We start from the raw sequence: 21,834 nt of genomic DNA, 5'->3' as shown, positions 1-21,834 counted from the left end.
TCCTGATTCCAGCCATTCTGTATGTGAAACACATCTCCATCAGCATGTACATGTTCTGATTCCAGCTGTTCTGATGTGTAACACATCTCTGTCAGCATGTACATCCTCCTGATTCCAGCTGTTCTGATGTGTATCACATCTCCATCAGCATGTACGTGCTCCTGATTCCAGCTGTTCTGATGTGTATCACATATCCACCTCTATGTACATCCTCCTGATTCCAGCTGTTCTGATGTGTATCACATCTCCATCAGCATGATGATGTGGAATCTCCTTCTTTATATGTGCTGCTTTTATTGGTTGATGAATAAAACTGTTTCAGGCAAAGACTTAGAAGAGTAAAGCCAGGCAGGAAATCTGAACAGAGATACATAGAGAGAGCTTAGACGGAATTGAGGAGACGCCATATAGCTGCCAAAGGAGAAAGATACCAGAACATTACCTGTAAGCCACAGCCTTATTGTGATACATAGATTAATAGAAGTGGGTTAATTTAAGATGTAAGAGCTAGGTAGGTATATGTCAAAGCCATTCTTCAGACAGTGCTCTAATTAATAAAGATTCTGTGTGATTATTCAAGTCTGGGTGGACAGGAAACAAAAGTGCAGTTCTGTTTACACTCATGATTCCAGCTGTTCTGTATGTGTGTGTATGTGTGTAATTTCTTCTTTGCCAGGTCAATATCAAAGCGGTGCAGATTCTGGCAATCCCTCCCTCCAAACCTCCAAACCTCCTCATGTCCTTCCCTCACTCATTTTCAAATTCATGGTCATTATTATTATTATTAATTATTATTGTGTGTTTAAATATACAAATAAAGCCTGGCGTGTCAGTTTTATGTTGCTTGTATATATACAATTTCAGGGATGACCAGTTGGTATTGGAAATCAACTAGGGCCTAATTCCCAGGTCAGACGAATTCCCTCGCCCACAGTAGTCTTTAGTTCCTTGCCTGGGTGGAACCTGGCTATATTCCCCCTCCATGATAGCATGTCTATAAGTATTGTATTTGTTCAGGTCTTTCTTAGGCAGCCATATTGCTGAGGTATCATGGTTGTAGCTTTTCTGTAATTTCTAGCAGACACAGCCTCACACAGAATTTCTGGTCTTTTGGCTCTTACCGTTGTTGTGCAGTGTTCACTGGTGTATGAGGGTAGATGTATCCACTGGGTCTAGGCACCCCCAAATCAGTTGATCTCTGCATTATGGTCAATTGTAGTTTTCTGTAATGGTCTCTGTTTACTATTAAAAGAAGTTACTTTTAATGAGGGGCGAGAGCCACACGTATCTGAGGGCATGAGGATAAATATTTAGAATCTAGTTAGGAATTATGCTCTTTTAGAAAAATGGCAGTACTAGGTTCTTCTAAGATCCAAAGCCTTTACTAATCCCAGGAAGTTGGCTAGGTTTTCAGGCAGGATTTCTCTTCTGTTGAGCAGGCCTTAAGTCCAATTAGAAAGCTGTTGGTTCCTGTCAATATGTGAGTACAACTATTGCACCTTCAGGATATCATGGCAGTCTGGTTATCATTGGGGTTCATAGGCACCACCAGTGGGTAGGGCTTTTGATGCTTTCCTCCCTTGGCAACTTGCATAGCACCATCTGGTACTTTGAAACAGATTGAAACCTCAGACAGGAGGCTTTCAAATCAGATTCACTTCAAATCTTTTGAGTCTTAGGTCCTAAGGCATCTCTAGCAATAGAGACATACCTCCAACCTAGGGAGGCAACCTTGAGAAATAGAATTGGCTTATACCACTTTTTGGAGTCTCTTGGAGACCAAGAAATTGAAAGGAAGTTTCTCATGCCTGGTACTTTTCTTTTATAAAAGTATGGCCTTTGGAAACATGGCCAACATGAGTGGTATGGCATAACTTCATTCAAGTGATTTATATTATGTTATTAATATACATGCATATATATGGGTATATATATATTAATTTTAGGTAAATATAAAATAATGATTCCCTAAGGATTTTTTTTAATCCCTCCTTCCTCTCTCTGCTTCTGTATTGACTTCTTTCTCCTTCTTCAATTAAAGGCCTTTCCTGCACTCCCTGTGCCCAGTCCTGTCACCCAGATCCTGCTAGCTCCATCTCTAGTTCACTCTTCCCATGCTCTGTTTTACTTCATCTATTAAACTCATCTATTAAGGACATTTAGGTTACTTCCATTTTCTAGATATTGTGACTAGACCAGCAATTAACATTGCTTAGAAAGCACCCGTGGAATAGGATGCCTAGCCCTTTGGGCATATACAGTGTAGTAGCATAGCTACAATATAGAGTAGATTTACTTTTTAGATCTTTGAGGAATCTCTGTATAGATGTCTAGAGTGGCTGTATCAGTTTGTATTCCTACCAACATTATTGCTATTTTAACCCTTTCCTATCTTTTTTTTTGTGTTTACCTCCAAACCTCCCCCCCCAACTTTATTTTGTAACTACATTTTGTAGTCGTTATCTGAGACAGGGGCTTTCTCTGTAGCACTTGCTGCCCTGATACTGGCTTTATAGTAGGTCTTCTGCCTCAGCCTTCCAAATACTAATTGAGCACCACTACAGTGGACTGTAATAATTTCTTTTGTTTATTATTTTTGTTGTTGGTATTCTCTAGATATTGTATAAGAGATACATTTTTGAATTTTCTTTTATTGTTTTCTAATTTTGTGTAATTTGTTTTGATCCATACCCCTTTCTCCCCTTCCAAGTTCCCACCATTTCATCCCCACCACTTTTCCCTCTAAATTTTATGTACTCTGGTTTTTTGATTTTGTTTTTTTTTTAGTATTTGAATGCATTTTATTTTATTTTATTTTTATTGAGAAGAAAAAAATTTCCGCCTCCTCCCAGCCTCCCACTCCTCCCGCCCTCCCCCCACTCCTCTCCCCCTCCCTCTCAAGTCTGAAGAGCAGTCAGGGTTCCCTGCCCTGTGGAAAGTCCAAAGTCCTCCCCCCTCCATCCTGGTCTAGGAAGGTGAACATCCAAACTGGCTAGGCCCCCACAAAGCCAGAACAACAAGTAGGATCAAAACCCAGTGCCATTGTCCTTGGCTTCTCAGCAACCCTCATTGTCCGCCATATTCAGAGAGTCCGGGTTTATCCCCTGCTTTTTCAGTCACAATCCAGCTGGCCTTGGTGAGCTCCCAATAGATCAGCCCCACTGTCTCCGTGGGTGGGTGCACCCCTCTTGGTCCTGACTTCCTTGCTCATCTTCTCCCTCCTTCTGTTCCTCATTGGGACTTTGGGAGCTCAGTCCAGTGTTCCAGTGTGGATCTCTGTCTCTATCTCCATCCATCGCCAGATGAAGGTTCTATGGTGATATGCAAAATATTCATCAGTATGGCTATAGGATGGGATCATTTCAGGTTCCCTATCCTCAGCTGCCCCAGGAACTAACTGGGGACCTCGCCTTGGGCACATGGAAGCCCCTCTAGGTCCAAGTCTCTTCCCAACCCTAAGATGGCTCCCTTAATTAAGATATGTGCTTCCCTGCTCCCCTATACAACCTTCCTGTATCCCAATCATCCCGTTGCCCCAAGTTCTCCCCATCCTACCCTTCTCACTTTTTTCTCCCCTTCTCCCCTTACTCCCCTCCCACCCCACCCTTAAGATCCCGATTTTTTTGCCTGGCAATCTTGTCTACTTTTATAAATCTACTTATTTCACTTAGTGTTGTCTGTATGGGTGTAGGACCAACCACGGAAGCCTGGGTGGCCGTCAGAGGCTGCACCCTTGCAGGAAACTGACTACCTTAACCCCAGCAGCCATCAATTACAAATAAATCCTCAGCTACAGGAGGAAATATCTGAGCCTCCACCCCGCATCCAAGCTGGCAGTTTGGCTGGTCTGATATTGTGTAGGTTATGCCACTATTTCCCCCTGTGTGTGGGCGTATCTTATCAGGTCCTTTGTTATTACAGTTCCCAAGGTTAGATGTTGGTAACCTGTTGATTACCCAACTCTGCTGAGAGCACACGTAGTGCCTTCCAGCCCATCAAAAGTTAACCAGGAGGAATGGATAGAACATCCAGGTCAGCACCAGCTTGGTTTCTTCATGGCCTATGTTTCAAATATTTGGTTTCTTGATAATGGTGTCTTCCCATCGAATGCTGGAGGGTCACCAAGAGAAATAGCAATACTCGATAATTTTGAGGAGGGCCAATCTACGGGGAGCAATTTTTGGGAGGCCAAAATTTACTGACCAGCAACTCAAAAGAAGTAACACATATTTGGCATAAGGATGTTTATTTGATTGCCTGTCTTGTCACAGGAAGGCATTGCCCAGATTGCTCCATTTATATTCCACATAAGTGTATGTGTGTGTGTGTGTGTAGATTTTAGGAGGTTTATATAGTAATAGGTTTCCACAGAGCATTTTCCAAAGTTCTTTAGTGTTAGTTATTCATATCTATACTCAATCTTCATCCCATCATATCTTTGCTTTCCTTCCTTCCTTCCTTCCTTCCTTCCTTCCTTCCTTCCTTCCTTCCTTCCTTTTTTCCTTCTTCCCTCTTTCTTTCTTTCCTTTTTTTGACATAAGGTCTCACTGTTTAATCTCTGGTTGTCCTGGAACTCACTATGTAGACAGGACTGGATTTGGACTCACAAAAGTCTGCCTGCCTCTATCTCCTTGGAGGCCTGGGATTAAAGGTGTATGCCACCATGCACAGCACCAAGTTATTTCTTCATTACAGACAGTTCCCAGTTCTCAGGACATGTCAGGGTATCAGGACATGCTTGTGAATAATTTTTGATACTTCTCTATTTTGAATTTTTTGATAATGTGTGTGTGCTCTTGTGTCAATGCAAGTATGCACAATCCATGTATGCATGTGTACATATGTGCATGCACAGGTATAAGCAAAGAGGACAAAAAGTGAATCAGATCCCTTCAGAGTAGAGTTATAGGCAGTAGTCAGTTGTCTTGCTTGTTCAATAGGTGTTAAGCAGATACTAATTTTGGTAACACAGAAAGAAACTACTAAGTCATTTCTCCAGCCCCTCTCAAATGTCATTTTACCTTAATTTGTCACTCACAGAGCTCTACACTTATTTGGGCATATCAATCCATTCATTCCATCTTTTGTTTTTTTTCACATTTAAAAGATATCAGACAACTGTAAATATATAACACAAAGAAAAATGATTAGCTTAAAAACTCTCCTTTAAATGCTACTATAAAGATAACAATACAAAGTTCCAGGAAAGACATTGATTCTTAAGTTTTATCTATTAACTATAATTTTTAAATTACTATAAAGAATTGTTTAAAAAATTTACCTTGCGTTCTAAAGTTCATAAAACTTTTCAAAATACCACTTACCTTTTAGGTTACAGTATCATTAAAATTAAAATCTAAGCCTTATTTGTTTATGTTTGACTTTATGAGTCAGTTTAAATCATCTTAAAGTTTGAGCAGGCATGTTCAATTATGTTTGGAGTACTTGAAGTTCACATGCTGATATCTGGAGTGGGCCTGCATTTCTGCTCTACATAAAGCTATTCATATTTCATCTATGTTGAAATCTCTAGCTAGATTAGAAGACTCATAATTTAAGGCTACACTACTTGAAGTATGTTTGAAATTCAAGTAGATAAAATTATATCTCAATTACATACCTTAGAATGTAATGTAAGCATGATTTAGTATATATGGTAGGCAGAAAATTCTATACATTTAAAATTGTTGGTTTCCAAAACGGGCAAAATCCCAGTGTATTCTAGAGTTCCTGATTCCATGATTTATATGTACTAGGATCAGTCTTAACCACAGGCTGAACATAACTGAGATCAAGTAGATATATTGATGGAAAACGGGATGGGTTTGCTTTCTGTGAAATCCTCTGGGAAGGGTGCTGTATGTCTTGCTTCAAAGGAAGGGAAGTTAATTGGAACGTATTCTCTCGCAGGTGTTCTGGGTTAAACAGTCAGCAGCAATAGGTTTCTAGGGAGAAGGCACTTGGGAATTCATGCTACTGTCTTAGGGTGATATCAACTTCTCAGGTGAATACCTTTCAGATTGTGTGCCCTACAGGGAAACGGAATCTGCTGATGTGAAAACCCTTAGCAGTGTATCAGCATGACTCAGAAGTTTCCGGTCAGAGTGTCTTCAATTAGCCCTGTTTTTAAAAGAATTAATGATTTTACACTTTACATTTTTCCAGAAGGAATTATCTAGAAACACAAGCCCGTAAGTTTAGGATATGTCTTTGCTATAGTATTCTCCCTTCTCTGCTACTGTAAATTTGAAATAGTCTCGGTTGTATTCATAGTGAATTTGCCTTAACGCTGTTCCCAGTACTTGCTCAAATCAATGATGTCAGAGTGATAGAAACTGAAATATCCATTCTCAGTTATAACAAGATTTAGTAGAGCGGAGTTCTGTCTAATCTATTTTCCTAATGATTCCTGGTTGAAAGCAATGATTCTTTCTTTAGAAGACACCTCAATCCTGTTTTTACCCACACTGTAGTTAATAAGGAATGAGAAATTGCCCAGGTATCCACTAAAGAATCTCTCCTTTTTTTCTTTTTAATACCTGGTACTTTCACAACAATTTTAAGGTAAAAAAGGATGACTTTTTTTGCATTCAAAAGTTGAGTGGATATTCTTAATTCTACAGGCAAAAGGACAATACCTATGTCAATATCAAATTCTAGGCCCTTATACTTCCTTTTTAAATTAATTATTGTACAGAACTCAAGTATTCCATTGAACTTCCACTGAGCTTATTCTCCAGAAATGACATTCCTTTGTTTCCAGCAGTCACCCGTGAGGTCACTGGAATGCTGCCATCCTTCAAAGAGCCTTCCACCCTCTTCCCTTCTCTACCCTCCTCCTCATTCGCGTGGGAGAATACATGCGTATCTAAACTTGAGCAACTCCTCGAAAGAAAGTTCTTCGCCTCCTGTTATCCTCCCACTGCATCCTTGCCCCTTCCCAGTACATAGCATTAAGACATGGGCATTTTTCAAGGGAGCTGTTTTCTCTTGCATTATTTCTTGCATTAGTACCTCTAATGTCTTCTGGTTGCTGGTCTAGTAACCATCCAGAGAACTTCTCCCATTCTCAGAAGTCTCTGCTGATGCTGATACAGATGACTTAGCTTAGACCTTGTTCTGTTGTTGCCATCCTGACCCATTATAGAAGTATTCTTACAGGGAGAATACATTTTCACCAGTGTGACTCTGCTAACCAAGTTCCGTAGTAGCCCTAGCTCCCAACATGTTACAGAAACTTGGTTTTAAAAGGCTTGCTATATTTTCTTTGAATTCTTTTTGTTTCTAGAGTTAGAGATGAAATGATTGTATTAGAGCTAGAAATAACTCTACTTACAGATTCAAAAGTCACTACTCTTTAAAATAATCTTTGGTGCCTTGCTCAAAGTAGGTCATCATTTCCTTTATTGGAAATAGGTGTTTTTTTCTCACATAATATATCTAAATATGTTTTCTTCTCCATTTTCCCCCACTTCCCCTCCTATCCAGATTCACCTCCTTTCTGTCTCTAATTAGGAAATAAACAGACTTCTAAGGGATAAAAATAAAATAAAACAACACATAACGTAGGATAAAACAAAAGCTAAAACACTGGAATGTGACAAAACAAGCAAACAGAAGTGAGAAAGTCCAAGAGAAGGCATGAGAAACAGAGGCCCACTCATTTCCACACTAAGGAATCCCACAAAACTGGAAGCCGTATATACACTGTAGAGTAAAACGAGAGAAGAAAAATATATAAATACAATGAAAAACAGTTGAAATTAAATAGAGCAACAACAACAACAAGGAAAAGTTCTGACATGACATTATGAGATGAAAAGCCCCCAAAGATGCTGCTGAGTTCATTTTTCGTTGGCCATCTCTTGCTGGGCATGTAGCTGACACTTAAGAGTAGTTTGTTTCCCCAATGAGTCTCCTTGGAGAAACTAAATTTTCATTTACGAGAGGTTATCAATTAGAGATGGCTTCTGGGTTAAGGGTGGGGATTTGTACCCACATCTCTTTTCAGTTCTAGTATCCTAATTGGTACAGACCATGCTGGTCCTGTGCATGCTGCTTCAGTCTCTGTGAGTTAGTGTGAATGGATCATGTTGATTTAGAAGGCCTTGTTTCTCTGGGGTCCTCCATCCCTCTGATTTTGCACTCTTTTTGGCTCCTCTTCTGTGAGGATCCCTGAGTTCTGGAGGGAGGGATTTGATGGAGATATCCTTTTAGGGATGATGAGTTTTCTAAGATCTCTCTCTCTCTCTCTCTCTCTCTCTCTCTCTCTCTCTCTCTCTCTCTCTCTCTCTCGTATGTCTGTGGCTGTGGGTCTCCCCATCCTCCCCATCCTAGAGACAGTTATCTGTCTGTCTTCCCTACTCCCTTACTCTATACTGAACCTCTGTAGTTCTATGGATTGTAGCTTGGCTACCATTGATTTAACAGACCGAATTCATATCGTAATTGCCTTTCTGGTTCTGGACTATCTTACTCAGGATGAGTTTTTCTGGTTCCATCCATTTACCTGAAAATGTCATGATTTCATTTTTTTTTAAAAAAATGGCTGATTAATACGCCATTGTGTAAATGTACCATATTTTCTGTATTCACTCATTTGTGAGGGACATCTAGTTTGTTTTCAGTTTCTGGCTCTTATGAATAGAGCAGCAATGAAATGGGTGAGAAGTGTCTCTGTGGTGGGAGGAAGTGTCCTTTGGGTATATGCCCAAGAGTGGTACAGCTGGATCTTAAGGTAGATGATTCTCATCTTCCTGAGGAATCACCACACTGATTTCCATTGTGGCTGTACAAGTCTGCACTCCCAACAATGGATGAGTGTTCCCCTTACTTCACATCCTCCTCAGCATGAGCTGTCGCTTGTTCATTGATCTTAGCCATTCTGTCAAGTGTAAGATAGAATCTCAAATAGTTATGATTTGCATTTTATATGTTGTTGAACATTATTTTGTTTCTTAGCAATTTGAATTCATTTTTTTTGAGTTTTCTCTGTTTAGATCTTTATCCTAATTTTAATTGGGTTATTTGTTACCTTGATACCTATTTTTTGAATTTTTAATGTATTTTGAATATTTTTTATTCAATAATTACTCTATTGTATGTGTAGTTGATAAACTATTTCCCCACACTGTAGGCTGCCAGTTTTTTCAAATGTATCCCTGCTGGACTGGACTACTAAGTTCTAGCTATGCCAAGATATGTGTGAGTCGTAAAATGCTTAAGTGTAGATTCAGGCTAAAGCCTTTACTGCTCTTAGATTAATTCACATTTAATATCACATCCAGTTTTAATTTCCATTACATTTTTCTGTCACTGTGTTTATTTTTCTAACTTGGAAATAACTAAAATACAAGGTCATCTTTGAAGACCATTGATAATATACAAACACAGTTTTCTTAAAATGGTTTAGGGCATCTATTTCACATGTCCAATACCTGACAGATATTTTACATTTTTTTGAAGGATGGTGATTTATGAATAAAATGGTAGCTATAGAAAATAATAATTAACATTTATATACCCAGTACTTCTTTTCAAAGACCTTCATTCAACATTTCATTTTATGCTCATTGGAGTATAAATGAAGAATTAGAGACTTATACAAGCTATGCATATGAACTTCTGACTGGGCAACCTGTTACTAATTATAGTCTCAAAAGTTCTGGTAATTCTTTTTTTTTAAAAAAAATTTATTTATTTATTCAAGATTTCTGCCTCCTCCCCGCCACCACCTCCCATTTCTCTCCCCCTCCCCCGACCAAGCCCCCCTCCCTCATCAGTCCAAAGAGCAATCAGTGTTCATATTTTACATTTAAAATGAAAAATTATTCAGTATATTTAAAAAAATTTCACAGTCTTTTTTACATACACTATATTTTAAGGGCCTGTGGGCACTTTGAATGAAAACAGCTGATCCGTCATCCAAAAAGTTTAACCAACATAATCAATGTAGGCATATTTTGTCTACAGAAGTAGATAAAGTAGACAATGCTTTTATATTGTAGTTTAAGACAAAGAATAACTGAGCAAGCATGAATTTACAAAATCTTAGTAGTTGCTTCAATGCTGAAGTGAAATGCCAAGAATAAATTCAGTAATATCTAAAGTAATTTTGAAAAGGATTTCACGTTGATTTGAAGGGGTACTGCTTTCTGCACAATATCTTTCTTGGCAAATCTCAAGAAACTCTTATTTGTAATTCACATCTTTACAAGTTTCAGAATGTGATTCTTTAGAACAGTGTTATTTCTCGATAACTAAAAATAAAGATACTGAGAAGCTTTGGAATAAAAAAAAAGAAATGTTGCAAACTGTAGGAAACTTGGAGCTTTGAGTTCAGTGCTTATTTCGCGATAAAAGTCAATGTGTATCGTAATGAACAGAAAAACCAATTTTACCACCGTGAAGTCCTTACAGTAACCTATTTCAGAATCAGAAAGATCATATATTAAAAATGGTCTCTGTAGTCTCAATGTATACAAGTAGAGTCTAGCTACTGTTAAATTAACACTTCGTTAAAATATCAAAGTAAAAGTTTCAACAAATACTTTTTTATGTTATATTTCAAAACAGGACAAAAAAAATGAAGAACAGATTGCCAGTTCTTCTATTCCACAGCAGTTAAGTTTCTCAGTTCTCATTTTCTTTTCTTTTGCCGAGCTCTCTGTCGCTGGAAACTCTTAAACCGATTTCAAGGGCTACACCTGAATAAACACGTTGTAAAAGTGTTTATGTATTGAAGTGGGTCAGTTCAAGGTATGGTATTTGGCTGGAACTCCTAATTTCTCTTTTTACAGCACAAGGGCTGCCAGAAGGAGGAAGTCTGAGCTGAATTAATACATTTGTTACAGTGGAAGTAAAATGGAAACTGCTCTAACCACAAATCAAACTGCCTCTTTCATTTATGCCAATGATAAAGTTTTTCTAAGAAGTATATACACTCTGGCACAGAGCCACCATAAGTTTGCATTTGAAAGGAAAACGTGTATGCTTATTTGTTTAAGGTTTACTGCTTGGGTTATTTGTAAGTCCTTTTCCTGGTAGGACTGAACGCAGAGGGGCTTGTGAGGCAGATGTCCATTTTCCTTCTTGTAGACAACTTTTCTCTGTTATAGGTCCATTGTTGAAGATACCCATGCAGCTTGGATTGGTGCGAACTTTCTTTTAAAAGCTAGCATCGCCATATGTGAAGGACCTCTGTCTCTCTCACAACAGCTGCGTGAACTCTTGCAACACACTCTCGTTTTCTGATGGTAGAGAAGTCTCTCTGCACAACTCATGTGCATACAAAACTGGTTCTGCTGCCAAAATACACTTTGTTAAGAACAAGGGCTTATTTGGTTAAATGCCATTGATGCCATTTTAGGGACTTGTTTCGCCTTTCTTTCTTCTATGGTTGGTTAGGTCTTGTAGTGGACTGAGGTTGCTTCATAGTCTTTACTGAATAAATATTTTAAGAAAACATGCACATTTCTCAGGGGACAAGCCAGAGTCAATCATGCACGCATTTCAAACCATGTTATATATTACTCTTACAGGATCTGTAAGTAACTTCATATCTAGAATAGTAACTTCAATAAGCCTGAGTAATTTCTAAGTAAAGTTACAGCAAAATACTAAATAGCTTGCCTCCTTTGGGTGATTTCCATGGAACTAGAAAGCAACCAATGGTTTTCTTTATGTATATAATATATAATAGGCCTTGTATAGTATATATATATATATGTATTTAATTACACATTATATAAACATCTAATTTAAAGTGACAATTACTTTAAATTGGGAGCACAGTAGTACCTAATTACTATAGTGTTTGTGGAATCATATTAAGTAATGTAGAGGAAGCACCCAGAAAATTATATACCTTTTTCAGAGGAAGTTCTCCAAACATATTGGTATGATTATTAATATCGCTACTCCATCCATGGGAAAGGCACTTTAAGACACCCAAGTTTCAAGAGCCCAGGACATTCTGACTTACAACGTACTCTGGTTTCTCTCTCTCTTTTTTTTGTCATACAACCACATGTATAGATTAAGAAGGCTCTAAGACAAAATAAATGCACATCAAATGTGAGTCTATGAGCTTACTTAGGACTTCCTTCCCTTTTTGCAGACTTACCAGCCTCCACTTGAGTCTCCTGAAATCTTCTCAGTCAACTTTCAGTTTGTGGAAACTCATGGGGAGTGGAATTTGGGTATTTTCATGTTTGTTTCACAATGTTTTTCAATGAGCATGGAGTTCATGACAGACCTGCATTCCCAGGAAAAGTCTCTCAGGATGACATAAAGAATGTTTAAATAGAGCAAACAACTTTGTAAAGTTTACTGACATGGCCAGAAGTAAATGGGAGAAAAGCTGTCAGTAGTGACTTAATATGAGAAAGGCTGAAACTATCTGGAAAAAGTAGAGATACCCTTTAGGCATTCAATTTTTATCATTTATAGAAAAATTATATATTGTAGGATAATGCTCTTGTACACTGTAAAGATTTGTCACTCACATATGTTTAATAAAACACTGATTGGTCAGTAGCCAGACAGGGAGTATAGGAGGGACAAACAGACTAGAAAAATTCTGGGAGAGGAAAGACAGAGATGCAGTCATCAGTAAGACACAGAGGAAGCAAGATGAGAATGCCTTACTGAGAAAAGTTACCAAGCCACATGGCTAAACATGGATAAGAATTATGTGTTAGCCGGGTGGTGGTGGCACAAGCCTTTAATCCCAGCACTCGGGAGGCAGAGGCAGGCAGATCTCTGTGAGTTTGAGGCCAGCCTGGTCTACAAAAGCTAGTTCTAGGACAGGAACCAAAAGCTATGGAGAAACCCTGTCTCGAAAATCCAAAAAAAAAAAGAAAGAAAGAAAGAAAAGAATTATGTGTTAATTTAAGTTGTAAGAGCTAATTAGTAATAACCCTGAGCTAAAAGGCTAAACAGTTTGTAATTAATATAAGTCCCAGTGTGTTTATTTGGGACTGAACGGTTGCAGGACCAGGTGGGACATAAACTTCTGTCTATAAATGGCACCTAACATTTGGCAACTATATCCATATAAAACCTGAGAGAGCTTGGGAAGGGATTCTAGACACAAAAGAATGAAGTCAAGCATGGCTTCTTAATAGCACCATTGACTTGGGTAGGCTAAGTTTGCTAGTGGCAAACAGAGGCATGTCTCCTTTAAGAGAGGCATCCTGACTCAGTGTTAGTGGTAAAAATCTTGCAGGTCTTTTATGAGGTTCTGCCACCAAACATTTCAATGGTGTTTATGAGCAACCAATGGCAACTTCTTGGTGGTAGCATGAACCTTGAAACTCCACAGAGTTGTAGCAATAAACATGGTTCCCACCAGTACCTCTGCAGTAAAGCTAAACTCTCAGAAAGTAAGGAATGGGGTGGAACCAATCACCAAAGCCACAGCTTTAATCCTAGCCATGCTGTTTAGCAGATTAAAGACTCACATGCTCAGAAAAAGACAGAGATATACAGTAAAGACAGATTCAGATGGGAAAAAGAAACCCCTAATTGATTTACAGTGTATTTAAAATATTTGTAAGTTTGGGAGAAAGTCCTTTAAAAAAGAAATACAGTAGCTGGGCATGGTGCTGCATATCTTTAATCCCAGTACTTGGGAGGCAGAGGTGGATGGATCTCTGTAAATTCAAGGCCAGCCTGGTCTACAGAGTGAGTTCCAGGATAACCAAAGATACATAGAAAAATTCTGTCTCAAAAAACAAACAAAAAAATTAAAAAGTAAAAGTAAAAGAGTAAAAAAAAAGCCCCTAAAGATGGAAAATACACAGAGAGTCTGGATACTGTATGTTATTGTATTGTCTTTGAATTGTTTGACTGCTGGGGAAGGAATGGCATCTGCTAAATAACATTTGACTATAAATGCTGCTGGATTAAACCAACCTATATATTTTAAATATATCTTGACTTCAAAACTTAACTCAAAAGATATATTACTTTGGGAAAGAGGTTCTGCTTTTATTTCCACAGGAAATGAGAGGCTGTGGATTCATTCTGTGTTAAGAAAAATCAGGTTTGATCGAGGAAGACACCCTGAAAAATCTCTGAAAGGCGTGTATGGCTGAGATGATTCAATGTCTCATAGTCCCTCTGTTGTAGTTTCTTCTGAGTTCTGCATCCAGAATAGATTCAAGACTTCTGGCAGAGATGATCCAGCCTCACAAAATATTCAAGTCAGGATTTGACCATAATCCTAATTTTACTTTGGGTCCCTCAAAGATTACCAGTGCTCCCAATAAGCAGATAGTAACCTGGAAAACTATAGCTGCATCCCTCCCCCCAAAATGAATTATGGATGTTTGTCTTTGTTTACATATTGACTACAAGTTGTTATGGATAATGGCCAAGAAAAATGCTAAACAAAGCAGATTAGATTCAGGGTTCTTGCTTTGAAAAGAACAAAAAAAAGGGAAATACTGTACGATAATGCTCTTATACACTGTAAAGATTTATCACTCATATGGGTTTACTAAAACGCTGATTGGCCAGTAGCCAGGAAGGAAGTATAGGTGGGACAACCAAACTAGAGAATTCTGGGAAGAGGAAAGGCAGAGATGTGTCATCATCCAGACACAGAGGAAGCAAGATAAGAATGCCCGACTGAGAAAAGGTACCAAGCTACGTGGCTAAACGTAGATAAGAATTATGGGTTAATTTAAGTTGTAAGAGCTAGTTAGTGACAAGATTGAGCTAAGAGGCCAAACTGTTTGTAATTAATATAAGACTCTGTGTGTTTATTTGGGACTGAATGGCTGCAGAACCAGGCAGAAAAGAAACTTCTGGCTACATGTTGGAAACTGCAGAAAAGCTCCAAGTTGGCTTTGAAACCTCTATTTCATGTGAATATTTCAAGTCTGATGGTTAAGCAAATCTATTTCTTATTGTCTGAGAAAGTATAAGTGAATGAGAGCAGACATGGGATGTAGCCTAGTGTACTTCCATGTGTTCTACACTGTGGTAGCATAATAAGACAAATAAATAAATATGCCTGGATATTTATCTTTAATCATAAATATCAAGGTTTATAAGAATCTTGATCTATAAAGAAAACATTCTGATAATGCTTAAATATTTTTCTCTTTTTATCCTTTACTGCAGAACGCATCCACAATTCTTTATTTCTTTCTCACAAACCAAATATTTATATATTATGTCCTAGGACGCAGCATTAATGTAAAATCTGCTGGTCTTGTGGGAAGACATGGACCTCAGTCAAAACAGCCTTTCATGGTGGCCTTCTTCAAGGCAAGTGAGGTACTTCTTCGATCTGTGCGAGCAGCCAACAAACGGAAAAATCCAAACCGCAATAAATCCAGCTCTCATCAGGACACCTCCAGGATGTCCACGGCTGGAGGTAAGACAAAATGAGAGTGACAGTTGTGCTTGGAGGATTATTGGCTCATGTGTTGCAAGTCAAGTTGCCACAATAAATTTGCCAGCTGCATATACCTTCATTTGGTATATTAAATCACCTAATGATGTCTCTAGCATCCCCAGAATGCTTCACCAGTGAATCACTCAGTAATTCATTTAAAAATAACTATGACCTGCCTTCATGTGTTGAAAGATTCCATTCAAATTAAAGTCAAGCTGGCAGTCATAAAGCTCTGAAATGGCTAAGTCAACAAAGTGTAGCCCAAACGAAATGACATATCTTACAGGCTAACTTCCCCAAGGAATGATGAACCAGGTGAATTCAGCATACAGTTCTTTCTTTAGTATTTGGGTGTGAATCACGCAGCCCAGAATCTTTCTAGAAAATAGGAACAGGGAAGACTGTCAGAGAATCAGGGTGTGTTTGGATTTTCCTTATTGTCTGGTGGACTGATATCTGAACTATCCAGTCACACGTACACATAAAACTTTTCAGAAAAAAATATTACAAACGTACAGTCGAAATCAGTCTACTTTGATTTTAGTTTATTCTCCTTTTGGTTGGAAAAAGAGATAAAGGAGTCTCTAACTAGAAAGTGTGTAATGGCCAGAGATTTAACTGCATGCTTCATGCTGAGAAGGACCTTGGTTAGTCTAGATACAAGTATAAAGTTGATGTCTACATCCCTGCAAGAATCTGTTTTCATCTATAAAAAATAAATTTGGACCTTTACTAATCCTAGCACTTCTCAACTTAGTAAAAAATTGTTTACTGATAACGACGTATGTGGTTCTCTTAACAGGCACCATATGTCCCGTACTTTGCTAGGCACAAAGGGTGAGCCAATGAGATTCACTAGCAGTATTTCAGTAAATTAGAAATCTAATTTCAAATAACCTTTGCAATTATTTTTTTTAAAGCTTCATTTTTTTGAGGTTACTTCAAAGTAACAAATCTCCTAGAACCTGAAATTCTCAAAAGGTGGAATTCATTCACCTTCTTAAAATGTAGTTGCCAGGTTACCTGGTAAATCGAGAAACAGAAGCAATAGGAGAGGGTTATATATGGCACTACATTATACTAAATTAAATGGTACATAAAAATGAAGCTTTCAAATAAAGTTTCATTGAAGAATAATGGTAGTTTTATGCTACTTTGTTAAAGATACTCACAAAATATTTAGTTTGGCAAAAAGTTATAGTCTCTGAATATGAAAATGGAGAAAAATAACCTTCTAAGTCTCCCTTTTCCTTGCAAATATTAGCTTGTCAAAGATATATATGTATATATATATATATATATAAAATATATATATATACATATATTTCAGCTAGGAGGTTTCTGAATTTGACTGAAATGTTTTTAATTTCATGTAGCACTTTGCGTCAAGAGAGGGCTTTTCTAAACTTTGAGTAGAATAGTAAACAATTTCCGAGGAAACTGGAAAACAGAAAGCACAGGCATGCCCTGATTGTTCAAGTTTATAATTACTCTGGCAGAAGGTTCCAGCAACCGGAATCATCAAAGTCCTTTTCCCTCTGGGCCTGCTCTATTTATCTTCTCTTCTTGACCACAAAGTAACAAATGTGCTTCTATAACCATAGATGAATAAAACACGTGGAGCCAAAACTAGGAGCCTTTTCGCCAGTTTCCCAACACATTTAGTGCATTTGCTTATTGTAATATAGACTGATATTTCCCTTTGCAGAGTTGGTCCTTGGCAAGCATCTCTGTGAAATATGTGGTAGATGGTTTTGAAGCTAGTTCATATTTTGATAATAAGAAAGTAGCTAGTTTTCTGTGAGACTTAACCTTTCAGTAGGTAATAATCAAGCAGACGGGAAAAGCCTCCTAGGAGTTGGGCTAAAAGGCGGGACTGAAGGAAAGGGAAGGGCAATATAAACAGAACTCTTGATAGTTGGGGGGCTTGAAATGCCAGGCAAAATGTAAAGTTATCCAAATATAAATAATAGATGCCTTAATAGTATCAGGCTTTCATAATAAACGATGGAACAAGGGCTCCCTGGTGGAGGCAGGTTTAAGAAAGAGCAATGATAGAGGTTTGTCAAATTGAAGTTTTTAACGCGTCTCCTAAAGTACTGGAAGTCTGGAAAGGCATAAGACATCGGAGAATCCAGGTGTAGTCATTTTGACTATTTTACTCCACTTTTTTCCTGTTTCAAGGACTTCTATATTGTACGTGGTGGTGCACTCACTTAATCCCATTACTCAGAAGGCTGAGGCTAGGAAATCCAGAATTCCAAGTCAATCTGAGTTATCTAGGGACCCTGCAGAAACATAAAAATGAAGGAGGAGGAGAGAGGGAAAGAGAAAAGATAAAAAGAAGGAATGAAGAGAGGGAGGGAAAAAGGGGAAGGAAGGGGAGGAAATAAAATAAGATTCCTTCCTTATGACTTTTCAGTGATTTCTGTCCCATACATAATCCTAGGGAGAGTCTAGAAGAGTGGCTACCACAAAATAGGAGTCCACCAATTACTTACTAAACAAAGCAACATGTTGCTTGTTTCTGGAAAACCAACTTTCTTGTTCAAATGAATATTTGTAGGCCCATTGCTTCCAGACTGTTTGTGGAGTTTGTCCCTATCTCAGTTCCTTCAAAAAGAAGATTGAGCTTTAATCCTATAGGAGACATTGACAGTGTCACATTGATCACACTCAATGAATTTTTTTTTTAAGTTTGGGCAGTAGAGGAAGAAAGAAAAGGCATTAGCCAAGTTTTAAACCAGCTACCCTTGAAGATACAATGACTTTAGATTGACAAGGTTTTCAAAGAAGCCATGGACCATGATGTTGTTTCAAGAGTTACATAAAGTACTCAAAACAGCAGAGTATTAAAAGTCTGTGGAAGCTCACAGGAAAAATGCCACATATCAGCTCACACCAGAACTCCTAGAAGACATTTTATTACATGCTTAATACTAAGGACCCTTGCAAGTGGGTCTGGTCATGTGGTGGTCCTGCCTGAAGACTTGATAGCTTCTCAGGGTAGTTCTCTCACGTAGTTAATCCTAATGCAAACATTCTGCACTTATTCTCAAATCAAATAAACATTACCTCTTGTCTAATGTATACAATGGAAACCCATGCCTCTTGAAACGTATCAGTCCAAACAAGGAAATAGAATCAATTAAACCATCCAGAGTACTTTATAACGTATTATCAGTAAAACTACACAAACGATATGTTTTGTTTATTTTAGAAGTGATTTAGTCATCTTCCTAACAGAATGACCCGATTCTTGTAAAGTGTTGCGGAGTTTTTAAATCATACTGGAATTAGTGTAGTTAATCACATCAGTTTTTTTTTATAGAGATTTTTTTCTTTATTGAGAAACTTAAAAGTCTTAGGTACATTAAATCCAATTTCTGGGAGGGGAAAAAAAATCAGAACCCACAATAGAAAAAAAAAAGGTTACCTCCTGAGCCATAGCAGAACCCAGAGAATATATTCTCATAATTGAAAAATTCTAGGCCCTTCATAATTGACCTCTTGATACAAAATGGCCTATTGAATTTGTAACTGTAATCACATCAGTTTTAACGAACATTTTGCCTGTTTTCAAGTGAGGTCTCTAAAATAAATACTGTACTGAAAACCCCACAACGCTACATATAGGAAAATGGTTCTAATCTAGATGATTCCTACAGAAATTAATGTTAAGAACTGATTATTCTGTGAATAATGGAATGCTTTAGAATCCTTTTTCAAGCAAATTCTCTGGCACATCTAATATGCCATTAGCGAGCTCTGCTTCTTTATTGACACATTTTTGGTTTCTATTGTCTATTATTTAATACTGACTATATCTCTTACTAGTTGTGTAGTTTTGGCTATGACCACCAGGTGACTGTTAATCCTATTGACTCAGTTTGTAAGTATGGAAACAAGACAGAGACAGGAAGTAGAAATAGTGAGTGGGGGACATTTAGGAAGCTTTTGTTTAGAAAGGTCTAGCAGAGAGTTGGAATCTACAGTTTGTAGATAAAATTTTATGTCAACAGCCTCTAAGGCGCAGATGACATTTGTATGGTTACAGGGATGCTTGAGTAAACAGAATCAAGGGAAGATGCCAGGTAGCTATGAATTTATTGGCTAATGTTTTGTGCCACAAATTTATACCAGTAAAGTACAAATATCTTTGTATGTACAAATAGTGGCAACCCCTCTGGGTCAGGTTTTATTTATTCAAGTTGGTAATTTACTGAGTGTGGCTTGTCTCTCTTTACTGGTTCATCAAAAATTATCCTTAAGAACTCACCAAATTCACTTTATTGAATAGTCTATTTTGAGCTTCCTTAGGCTCAAAATTTATTATTTTCTGTGAATAAATCATTTTTTTTGGTTTTAATTCTCCAGTTGTTGTTCACTTACTCTTTTCTTTTTGAAAGCTAAGAAAAAGAAAGCTAAAAATCTCTTTGCTCTGAGACGGAGAATTTTCATCGTATAGTTCATGTAAACTGTTGTCATGCTTAAGTGTTAAGTTCTATTTTGGATCTCTCTCTCTCTCTCACACACACACACACACACACATGTTCTACATATAGATATCCACACCTATCTATCTACCATTTATCTATCAATTATACATCTACCTTTTGTATATTATCTGCCTCTGATACCTCTTAAATGAAAACATTGTTAATACACATAAGGAGTTTTTTGCCTTACTTTGGTAGATTATCATTCCTTTTACATTCAGGTCACCTATCTTTAACTTTGCCTTTCAGAACATGAAAGCTTTTGTAATCTTAGGGTTTCATTCTCCCACTTTTTAAAAACCACCTCCTATTTTATTGCATTTTCATTATTTAAAGTCAAAGACGATGATATTTTAAACAAAATTAAATTATTTTCACCTTTTTTTCTAGAAATTGGTCATGAAAATTTGTACAAATACTTAATATTTTCAATGTTAGACATTATTTTCTCATTGCTACTAACATTAAAGGTAAATCAGAGATATATTATAATACATGCATATCTTTGAAGTAAGTTAGCTTACTTTTGTAGTGTTTACTGGCACCAGAACTAATTAGTAATTTTATTATGACTTCATTTTTAATTTTTATAGTTTTTATTTATTAAAATATACCATTTCCCTTATTTCTTTTTCCTTCCTCCCAGTCTTCCTATATATCCTATATATCTTTTCCACTCCCTCTCAAATTCCTGGCTTCCTCTTCTTTAATTGTTACTGTTACAAACACACACACACACACACACACACACATATGCACACACACACAAGAATATATAAATACAATTTCCTGAGTCCATTTAGTGTTGTTGGCATGTATGTGATTTGGGGCATCATCACTTGGTATTGGGTAAGCAATTAGGCAGCTCATCCCTAGGGGAATATATTTCTACTTTCAGCATTCCTTAGTTACCCAGAGAACTTTGTTTGGGGGTGGAAGGCTTGTGAGAGATTCCATACTCCATGTCAGCATGTCTATTGTTGTCCTTGTTCAAGTCTGAGTGAGACAGCTAAACAAGCATCCTAGGTGAAGCTTTTCTGCTATTCTAGGAGACAATCACACATTAGATTCCTTAGTTCTCGGGCTATTACAATTCTTCTGCCCCTTCTTCTGCAGTGTTTCCTGAGCTTTACATGTATGAGTTATGCTGGGCAATGATCAGTTGTTCTCTGCATTGTGACAAGTTATAATGGTCTAGGTCTTTTGCAAAGAGAAGCTTCTTTGGTGAGGCTTCAGAGTTACTCTTGTCTATGTGTATAAGGAAAGTGTTTAGCATGTAGTTGGGAAGTATGCTAGTTTAGTAAATTTGTGGTATTGGGGCTCTCCTCTTAATATTCATGCTCAGTAACCCTGCATAGTTGACTAAGTTTTCAGGACCAGGTGTAGTTTCTCTTTTGTTGAATAGATCTTAAGTCCCATTGGACAACTATTGGTTACTGCCAATGTATAAGTGCCATTATTGCATGTTTGAGAATAACTCATCCTTAGGTTGTTGTAGCCCATAGATTTTAGAGCTGGGTAGGACTAATGATACTTTCTGCCATTGGCAGCTTACTCAGCACTGTCCTGGACTATGAAAACAATCTCCAGGGAGGTGGCTTTCTGGTCAGAGCCAGCTTGGATCCTCAGAGTTCTGGGTCCTATGTGTGTAGTACATCAGCATCAAGAATCTACCTTCAACCTCTGGGAGGCAACCAAGGGCAAATTGTACTGACCAATAACTCAAGAGAGAATTTCTTATGAGTGGTATTGCAGTTTTTATTAGACAGTCTATGGCAATTGAGGAGCATTTTCAGCCCAAGTTTCTTAACTTCATTTAAACTGTACATCCATCTATATCTATATCTATATCTATATCTATATCTATATCTATATCTATATCTATATCTATATCTATCTATATCTATATCTATATCTATATCTATA

At 37.5% G+C, this 21,834-nt stretch overlaps 1 protein-coding gene across 1 annotated transcript in view; it reads left to right on the top strand.

The window, feature by feature from the left end:
• Nucleotides 1-21,834, top strand: part of Bmp5 (bone morphogenetic protein 5) — a 120,741-nt gene that overhangs the window by 77,209 nt on the left and 21,698 nt on the right. Inside the window, exon 4 of the mRNA XM_005347610.2 lies at nt 15,194-15,388. Within this exon, the coding sequence (XP_005347667.1) occupies nt 15,194-15,388 (195 nt within the window). The remainder of the gene's footprint in view (nt 1-15,193; nt 15,389-21,834) is intronic.

This window comes from Microtus ochrogaster, chromosome 5 (genome assembly GCF_000317375.1).
Source record: "Microtus ochrogaster isolate Prairie Vole_2 chromosome 5, MicOch1.0, whole genome shotgun sequence".
In the NCBI taxonomy this organism is placed as follows: domain Eukaryota; kingdom Metazoa; phylum Chordata; class Mammalia; order Rodentia; family Cricetidae; genus Microtus; species Microtus ochrogaster.
Note: the sequence above shows the minus strand (reverse complement) of the source record. Positions and strands in the feature narration are given on the sequence as shown.